The sequence below is a fragment of the Petaurus breviceps genome, unplaced genomic scaffold (genome assembly GCF_028583685.1).
Source record: "Petaurus breviceps papuanus isolate PSGF00001 unplaced genomic scaffold, PetGlider_PUasm1.0 90897, whole genome shotgun sequence".
Taxonomy (NCBI): Eukaryota; Metazoa; Chordata; class Mammalia; order Diprotodontia; family Petauridae; genus Petaurus; species Petaurus breviceps.
In genome coordinates this window covers 15,037,100-15,046,897 of record NW_027187374.1, presented here as the reverse complement: position 1 = coordinate 15,046,897, position 9,798 = coordinate 15,037,100, and the positions used below count along the sequence as shown (strand labels likewise).

General features: G+C 35.3%; 1 protein-coding gene across 1 annotated transcript in view; it reads right to left on the bottom strand.

Moving 5' to 3' along the window:
• Positions 1-257: 257 nt before the first annotated feature.
• Positions 258-9,798, bottom strand: part of ADAMTS1 (ADAM metallopeptidase with thrombospondin type 1 motif 1) — a 13,167-nt gene continuing 3,626 nt past the window's right edge. The window contains exons 2-9 of the mRNA XM_069075069.1: positions 7,933-8,279; positions 7,440-7,572; positions 6,213-6,380; positions 4,724-5,010; positions 4,240-4,426; positions 3,980-4,155; positions 2,817-2,992; positions 258-2,473 (exon numbers count right to left, since the gene is read on the bottom strand). Coding sequence (XP_068931170.1) covers positions 1,774-2,473; positions 2,817-2,992; positions 3,980-4,155; positions 4,240-4,426; positions 4,724-5,010; positions 6,213-6,380; positions 7,440-7,572; positions 7,933-8,279 — 2,174 coding nt within the window. The 3' untranslated portion in view covers positions 258-1,773. The remainder of the gene's footprint in view (positions 2,474-2,816; positions 2,993-3,979; positions 4,156-4,239; positions 4,427-4,723; positions 5,011-6,212; positions 6,381-7,439; positions 7,573-7,932; positions 8,280-9,798) is intronic.

Here is a 9,798-nt window from a genome sequence, read left to right as displayed (position 1 = left end):
GGGCCAGGAAGAGTTGGATGGGACTGAACAACAATAAGCCAAGAAAGAACTGAAGAGTTGGTACAATTTTACCAAGTGTGTTATTCTCAAATAATAACTGATATAATGAATTGATGACAGGGGTTTATTTTTCTACTTGATTACTTGAATAGTCTTTTATCTTACAGATGATTTTATATATGTATAATGGTGGTAAGGCATTTGAAATACACAATTCAAAAATCATAGAAGACTTGGCACAATTAAAAATGTCTCAGTCAAGAATTTACAGGGTATTTTATTAGATGCAGCACTAAAATACAGGAAATATTGTGTGAAAGTAAAAGAGAACACTGTTTACAACCAAATACAACTATTTTAACTGAAGCCACAGGTTATATTCTTTCATAGTTAGTCAATAAAAAAGGGTCAATCCAATATTTAGCTACATAGCAATCTTAATTTCTTAAAAAAAATTAAGAAAGCAATTGTTGGTCTTCAAATGTAGTATGTATCTCCAATTTTCTTTCTCAGAATATTTTATATTTCAACAAAATAAACGAGTTTTCAAATTCTTATTTTTTATTATATTTAGTAATATATACTATATAAATACTCTTGTTATACGACCTTTTAAAAAAGTGATAACTTAGATCAAATTAGGTAAGTATAAAAATAAATATGTTCATTATATGCATTTATAACAAACTGTGGTCCTTCCTAGAAGGAACAGAATTATTAAATACTTATAAAGTACATAAAATTTACAGAAACATGTTTTACAATGTACATATGGAAAAACCATATTCTCTTTCATGTGACTATTTGCATACTGCTCTGGATGGCCCTGCTATCCTTTAGCTGTGCTCTCAGCATGATACAAGTGAGATTGATATTCTAAAATGCACTTGACCAGTTTCTAAAATGATCATACTCATGCTCTGGCATTAACTCTTCTTATGCGATTGTACTCCATTGCTAAAGAGGTAACTTTTAATGCACATCATTACTGCAAGACTATATAAGGATTTGAGGGAATGTGTCCAATTCCCTCATCACCAAAGAATGGCAACCCAGTTCATAGTTTCATCTCTAGTTAACACCTGAGCCAGTGGGAAAATTACCTCTTTTCCAATATTGAAGACCTATATATGTTTCCTGACTAGAGTCATGATTTCTAAATTAAATTTCTAAATTAAAATGAACTACAGAAATAAAATGATAATACAAAGTTACAAGTAAACTCAGATGTTTTAGTCACTCTAGACCATTCTGAATTTTACTCTTGATTTTTAAAAAAGGGCATTAATTACTCATAAAATTATTCTCTGAAACCCAAAAAGCCATGAACAATGAGTGCTAACTGCAGCATTTAACATTAACAACAAAGCAACTATTTCCATTTTCCCTCTTTATTCTTGACTACATTTTAAGATGTCTTTCTTCCGGATACTAATCTTCTAGATTTAAAGACCTTTATTAGTGTCATAATAAAAACTGAGAAAAATCAGAAATATTTGTTTCAGTTCACCTCAGCCAGTGTTCTGGGTTTAACTTCTAACAGACTCTAAGGCATTATCAACTAGAATTAAAGAGTTAGTCAGCCTCATTTACTATCCCATCAAATTTGGTTTTGGCAGTATATTCCTATGATGCAACATCACAAACACCTACTTACATTGGCCCACCTTGAAGACATTCCTTAAGAATTACATGCATGATTCCTCAGATACCTTTGGCCCTCTTACCTTCAGTGCATTGACACTCCCACCTTTTCCCTAAACTGATCACTATTTAGCTGCAATTTGTGATAGTACAAAGTTCTATATAATTTCTTGGTTTCTTTAAAGGATCACAACTTTCTTGAGACAAAATGCCACCATCATGGGACAGACATTTTAAGGTTCTTTTTTTATAACCCTTTCCACATGTCTTAGAACATGGAGACCAATCACCTAGCTGCCATTGAGGACATGGCACATTGGCACAAGGTCGAGTATTTTCTGGTTTAAGTTCTTTAGCACACTCTGAAGCAAGCTGTCCATTAATGTCTCTGCATTCTACAGATCTTCTTTGCCAGCCCTGTCCACATGACTTGGAACATTCACCCCACTCTTCAATAACCCATTCAGAAAAAATAGGGATAGCATTGAAAGATTCCTTCTTTTTCTTCACAAAATAAGTGTATTTGATTTTAGGTCGAAGGAAATTACCTACAGTAAGAACCTGTATAGTTAAGGGTTCTTTAAGAGGACTAAAACTGCGAATTCTTTCCATAGCTGCAGAAGAGCCACTGTACCTCAAGAAACTACCTTTGTGATTAATGTCTTGCTCCAATGTGGAGAGTGTAAAATCTCCATTAAGGATATAGGTACCATCAGCAGCTTTAATGGCAAGGAAACTTCCATTATTTCTGGAACCCCTCTGATTCCGTTGCTTCACTTCAATATTAGTTGCTCCAGCTGGAATAGTGACAATATCATGATAGCCAGGTCTATGGGAAAGAAAAGTACAGATCTTGAGTCCTTATATGACCATTCAGCTCACTAACAGGTACCCTTTATGATTAGTTTTCATGGGGCTTAGAAAAATGATTGAATATGTAGAAAAGAATTTTTTAAAAGCCTCAAATTAACTCATGGTTCATTGAAAAGAACATTGACAGACAACCTGGGATCAAATTCCTATTTGATCCCTATTCCTCATTTAACTTTCTAGGTTTTGGTTTCCTGATCTATGAAACAAAGAATTTAGACCTCTAAGGTACTTTCTAGCCCTCTATCTATGATCTAAATCTACTATTTGGAAAGGAACAGAATACATGTTTATACACTTACTTTGCATGGGTAATTGATCCAGAGACTTTCTTGCAGGTAGATCCATTGCCTCCACAGATACCACATTTGTCAAACTTCTTTTTGGAATCTATTAAACGATCACAACCAGCTTTTACACATTGTCCTTGCACACAAACAGAGGTAGAATCTGGGCTACATGGAGTACCATCCACAACCTTGAACAAAATATAAGGAGAGCAAAGCATTTATTCAAAAGACAGTCTTCCATTGTTACCACATACACACAGGACAAAAAGCATGCTATGTTAATGAGGAAGTTTCCCCTATTAGCATCTCTAATTTGCAAATGTTTTTCACTGCCTTCAGTACTAAAGAACTTAATGAGGAAAGCAAAAGACAAGACTGTAATTTTTAACTGCATCAAATTAAATTTCTACTTTGAAGGCAAAAATGTAATCTCTTTCTTGGCAACAACGGTTCCAAATGAGGCCACGATATAAGTAGGGAAGCTTTAATTAGTCCAAAATGTGTCCTGAAAATAAGAATATTCAAATATTTGTATGTCTATCCTACTCAATGAACTGAAGGTACTGCTTTTAGTCTTAGTGAAAAAAACTGAAGATTATCAACAATAGGTTTCAAAAATAAGTGGTATAAGTGGACAACTATTCACTAGAGGTTAGACAAAATATAATTAAATGGCAAAAATTTAAGCCCTAGGTACCATTCTAAGTTGTATTCTACTGTGTTTTTTTTTTTTTGGTCTTTTTTTTGCTTTTTTGGAGGGGGGAAGGCAGGGCAATTGTGACTTGCCCAAGGTCACACGGCTAGCTTTTGTATTAAGTGTCTGAGGTCACATTTGAACTCAGGTCCTCCTGTCTCCAAGGCCAGTGCTCTATTCACTGTGCCACCTACCCACCCCTCTAAGTTGTATTCTAAAGAAAAGTTTTGTTCAATATGTTTTTGATGCATATAATTCATTGAAACCAACTGTACAAATAGGCTTTTTTTTTTCAAGCAATTGGGGTTAAGTAACTTGCTCAAGGTTACATGGCCAGTTATTTTGTGTGGGTGCTAAGTATCTGAGGCCGGAACCAATCTCGGGTCTCCTGACTCCAGGGCCAGCACTCTTACTCACTGTGCCACCTGTCTGCCCCTAGACTTTTTTTTTAAATACAAAAAGGAGACTTAAATTAAACTACCTTGGGTTGCAGAACAAAGAAATAGCCAATGCTTTTAGCTTGGCAAATAAGTTTACATCTGTCCTTTGGAGATACTCCAGCATATTTAGGTATCCATTCCACAACAGGTCCATTTCCAAAGGGAGCTTTAGAGATGTCATTATGGGCTCCACACTGTTCTTCTCTGAAGGTTTTTCCTGCAAACAGAATGAACAAATATTAGATCACCATCTTTTAATGTCTCTTTTCACTTCAGTCATTTTAAGTTTGTGGCTACTCACCATCATTGTATGGACATTCCTCAATATTACATGACCTATATCTCACTCTTTTGCCTTCACAATATTTTCCTCCATTTCTAGGGACTGGATTGTCACATTCCCTAATTGTATACTGTATTCCTCCACCACAGGTCCTAGAACAGTCTCCCCAGGGTCCCCATGGTCCCCAGCTTCCATGAACAGGAGTCTAAAAGGGAAAACAAATGAATCTATTTAGTACATGTAATATTCAATTGTATAAAGAAAATCACCAAAGGGCATTTTTGAAATAAATTTAACAAAGAAGGCTAATCTCTTTTTATTATTATTATTAAGTTATTAACGTAACTTGAATTCACCTTCCTCAATTCTAGACTCTAGTCTCCATGTATCAAGATCATCTTTTAACTTAATTTTCAAGATTTTTAATACCAATTTGGTCTTTTAAGTAGTACTTTGTAGATGATGGGATATGCTATTACGGTAATTCAGCAGTAACACTCACGAAGAAATATTTGTTGTCAGTCTTGTTCACACACTTGCCGTTGATACACCATTTTCCTTCTCCACAGCTAGTGCCATCTGCCCAAGGGAAGTGTTTGGTTTGGCACACAAGTATTCCATCAGAAGTGCCAGTACACCACAAAGTTGTGCATGTGCTTGCTGCATCTGGACAGTGTTTGGAGTCATCACCAAAAGTAAACTGGCACTGCCGGTTGGCATCATACAAGGTCCCTGGGAGATCAGAGGGAAGCTGTATGGGCTTGGGGGGCTTGTCCATTAAACATTCCCCTGTAAATCAAAAGAATTGACAAATCTCATTTAGTAATAAACATTTACTGAAATTGTTGGAAGAGATGGTGTCTCAGCATTTTTTTTCATTTAACAAAATAATGCATATAGTATAATTAGAGAGCATAATGAACTTGTTCATCAGTGGACCTAGATTCAAGTCCTTATTATCACTTAACAGCTGTGTGACACCACAGAAATCCCTTAACTTCCCTGAACCTCAATTTTCTTATCTATAAAATGGGATAATAAAACCGTAAAAGCCACAGGGCTGCGAAAATCAGATGAGATAATACAAATAAAATGCTTTGTAAGTCTTGAAACAATGCATGAATTTGAACTATTATGATCATTATGAGGCATATAAAATGCTTAGAAAACTACAAAAGTATTGCACAAATATCACTTAGGATATAAATTTACCCTGTGATTTTATCAACATAGGCAACTCCTGAGCGAGGAAACTTGAATACCTCTACTAATGAAGGTCAGCACCTTTTTTACAACTTAGAAATCAGAGAGCTGCCTAGAGATTAAGTGACTTGCCCCAGTCATATAGCTAGTATGTTAATCTAGTTTTCTTGATTTCCATTCTACCTGTTCATAGAACATACCATGTTGCTGTCTGAAAACAATAGTTGAATTTAAATATATAAAATATAATTTTACTTATATTAATAAATAAATATAAGTAAATAAAATATATATAAATACATAAAATATAAAAGTGCTTTGAAAATTATAAAGCATTATATAAATGTTGCTATTAAGTTATCATTTCACTGAGCTACATTGTGACAAAGTAGGTAGAAAGCTAGACTTGGAGTCAGGAAGAATTGTAGACCCACAGACAAATTATTGTCCGATCCTCAGGCAACTATCTAAGACTTACTAAATTATAGATAGGTTCTGACTTTTGTTGATGGAGAAAATTGTCACACTTACACATAACATTGATGTATTATGTATTCATGAATTAAATTATTTACAACTACTTTTAAATTTTGAAATTATAATTATTCTCACAATTTTGGGGTCCACTCAGATACAAAAATCATATCTGAAAATAGGATGAAATATCAGAAAAATGAAAAATTGAATTAAAGAGAAAAATAAACTCAAAAAGAAAAAAACCCAAAATAGACTCTTTAACTGGAAGCTTAAAAGGGCACATTAAAATAGAGTATTGAATCAGAACTTACCATGACCATTATCCAAAAATGATGTAATCATGTAAGCACTACAAGGAGACCAAGGCTGGCTTCTGTCCAAATTGGAAAGCATTGAGGTCATAATGTGGGAATCCCAGTTTATACCGTTGATACTGGCACACTGCTTTGCATCATCATGTGGCATGTTAAACACATGACCTGAGAAACAACCCCAGATTTACCATTTAGTGTTCATTTTTTGCAATATCTGCCAAACATAGACACATGTAATCCCAGCTTCATTAGTGTGCTCCACAGAGACTACAGAGGACTGCTACTCTATATTTAAGAGAGATCAGAATCTGGTAAAACTGAAATTAAACTGTCATTCTTTGACTAGTCATTCTTTGTGAAAAGACTGGGAGTTCAACTTATTATGGAGAGTTTCCTATCTCATAGTCGAAGAGAAACCAAGTGAATTACAGAAAAAGAATGAAGAGAATTCTGTTCCTGAGAAGAATATTTTAACTCTTATCTTGAGAAGAGGCTTTATAAAGAGAATTTTTGAGAGTGGTTGGATGCAATCTTGAAAGAGCTAAATGGTCGTAGCTGAAGGAAAGAAGAAAGAAACAGGCAATTATTAAATGCTTTCTATGTACCAGGCACTATAATAAGCACTGAGCATATGAATACAAGCAAACATAGTATCTCTGCCCTCAAGGAATTTAGGGGACACAATTTTGAAATCCAGAAAGTCAGGAACAGGGACAGAAATGAAGGCCACCCTATGCACCTTCACATAATAGAGGAGAGAGATAGAGAAAGGAGAGAAGAGATATAGAGTTCAACAGAATTCCTAAATCCCTAAACTTCAAAGAATACTTTTTTTTTGCCTTTTTTGGAGGGCAATTGGGGTTAAGTAACTTGCCCAAGGTTACAAAGCTAGCTTTTTTGTGTGGCTGTTAAGTGTCTGAGGCCGCAACCAAACTTGGGTCCTCCTGACTCTGAGGCTGGCGCTTTACTCACTACACAAAGAATACTTTTAAGTGACTGTATTTGATAATGCAAAATAACTTACATATATCAATGATCCCTATATTCTTATTTAGGAATCTAATAAAAATGGGCTCTTTTCATACTTTGAAGGTATCTTCAAATTATATACTACAGGACTTTATTGGCAAGTTTTATTATGTACTGCTATTCTCCAATTTGTGTGTTTGTCCATCAGCTTGAATAAGTGAATGGGACCTAAACCTTACTCTAAATTTTACTTACCTAATTCATGGGCCATCGTGAAAGCAGCTTGTAAACCATCATCTTCTATAACAGAACAACTTCGGTTTGGATCACATACTGTTCCAACATCAGCCATCCCAAGGGTATCACATGTCTGGGCACCACAAAGGTTCTAGGAAGAAGAAAGCATTTTTATTATTAATTCTGAACAGAGAATTAACCTTGGAAGATCTTTAGTAGGTTGGTTTTACTTATGTATTGCAGCACAGATATTCATTGATATTTAAATAGCAAATCTTTCCTTGGCAGCTGGGAGATAAAGTTGATATGGCTAAGTTATTAAGAACCCCTCCCAATTATTTTTAAATAGAATTACAAGATAAAGTAAGTTTATCTGATTTAATATTTGGAAAAATTCTATAGTAGAAAATAGCAGGTGAGGGCTGAAAAATAAAAGAGGCATGTCTTTTTTGAAGTTTTATTTCAAGTTGACATAGGAATCCCTTTTTCTTCCCTCCCTCTGCCTCCTCACCTGTCTGGTGAAAAGAACTGCCGTGTCATAATGTTCTGCATCTCTGTCACTGGGTGGATTGTGCTGTTTCTGCCAGCTGCAGAAATTTCTCAGAGTAAGGGCAGCATTGGAGGTCACATCAGGCCCCTTCTGTTCTTCATAGATGACTAAAATCTTCACCACCACTAGGCTAATTGAATTTCTAATACTGGGATGTTTGTATAACTTGGATGCAACAGAGAACAGAGTCAGGAGGTAGTGCTTTAGACCATTGCCATGGTACTCTGCCATGGTCTGATCTGCTACAAGCATGGTTTCCACATATCGAGGGCTAGACACAAACCTTTTTTTCCTTGTATTTCCAGTTCCTGTATAAAAATAAGAAAGATAATTTGTCCATAACACTAGCCAACAAGTCACCTTGTAAGAGTACATCAACTGTAATCACTCAAATCAATTAAACAAAACAAAATATATACCTCAAATAACAAAAATTCTTCATTTTTGTCTTTCATTGGAAGTATTTTTATTTTTAATCTTTGTTTTTAAAAAATAACAAGTGCTTCTCAGTGAAAATAATGCTTTTCTGTGTAAAGGCTCTACAAAATAGGACAGTACTAACTCATCTTTGCTACTGCTAATTGCTCTCATGATTAACCCTTAGCCAACCCTTAGCCTAGTGTTCTGAGTCACTCTTTCATTGAAAAGGAATCAATTCTTGAATGAGATCATTGAACTTCATGTGGAAGGTAAAGTACTAGATTTTTTAGGCTTTTTTCAAGGCCAATTCTGGTGTTAATCTACTGCATAAGTACCTCTTTAGCTGATGGGGAGTATAATGTGTGACATTTTTGCCAAAGGCAGCATATGAAATCACTCTATTTTGTAGGCTGTTATTTTTTAAAAACATGTTAGGGAAACAAATGCCTGGCATGCAAAATTTCTAGTTAGAAAACCAACTTCAAATCACTTCCCTGACTCAGGAGCAGTCTAGTTTTGTGGCTAGTTTGGCCACAAAGCTTCTGAGGTCTCCATCAAAGGGATCTCCAGTCTTTCTCTTTTCATCTCTCTATTCCAGTCTCTATCTTTTTGAAAGAAAAAGTAGCAGTGAGGTAAACACACAACTGAATGTGGTAAGGCCACTGACAAAACTTAGTAACATCCCTTTTTAATTAGAGTTCCCTCCAATGTCTCCCTAAGCCTGATATTCTCTTAGTGAAACAGAGGGTTCTATCTAAAGGGATATAAAACAGATATAAAATAAGGATTAAAACCATAATAAAACACATGGACATTAACAAGAATGGAAATTGGAAAAAAAAAATTGGGAAGGAAAAATACACATTAAAAAGGAATATATGGGGCAGACCAATTAAGAAAAAAGAAAGTGGTTGACAGAAAAGTTGACAAGAACGGAGTTTGGGTCAAAGATTGGCAACCAAAAAAATGGAAAAAAGAAAGGGAGATAAAACAAGCTATGAAAGAGAAATGGCTGTTGTAGGGTTACTATAGTGAAAAGGTGTAGAAGGAAAGAAGACAGAACTTGATTAAGTACACAAGAGGGAGACTTGCCTCAGGTAAGGAGGTGTCATATATTCCCTAATACAAATATTAAATGTAGAAATTAGAAAACAAAAAACAAGGCTGTGGCAACACAGTGGGAAACCATTCCTAGAAGAGTAAATGGGGATGAGAGGAAGTGGCACACACCCTCACAGCCATCGAAACAAATCTCCTTGTCCTTCCCTTTAAGATTCATGAATATATGTATATGTAAATGTATATAGATATAGATAGATGAGGGAGGGAGAGGAGAAGAGGGGAGGGAGGGGGGAGGGACAGGGAGAGAGAGAGAGAGAGAGAGAGAGAGAGAGAGAGAGAGAGAGA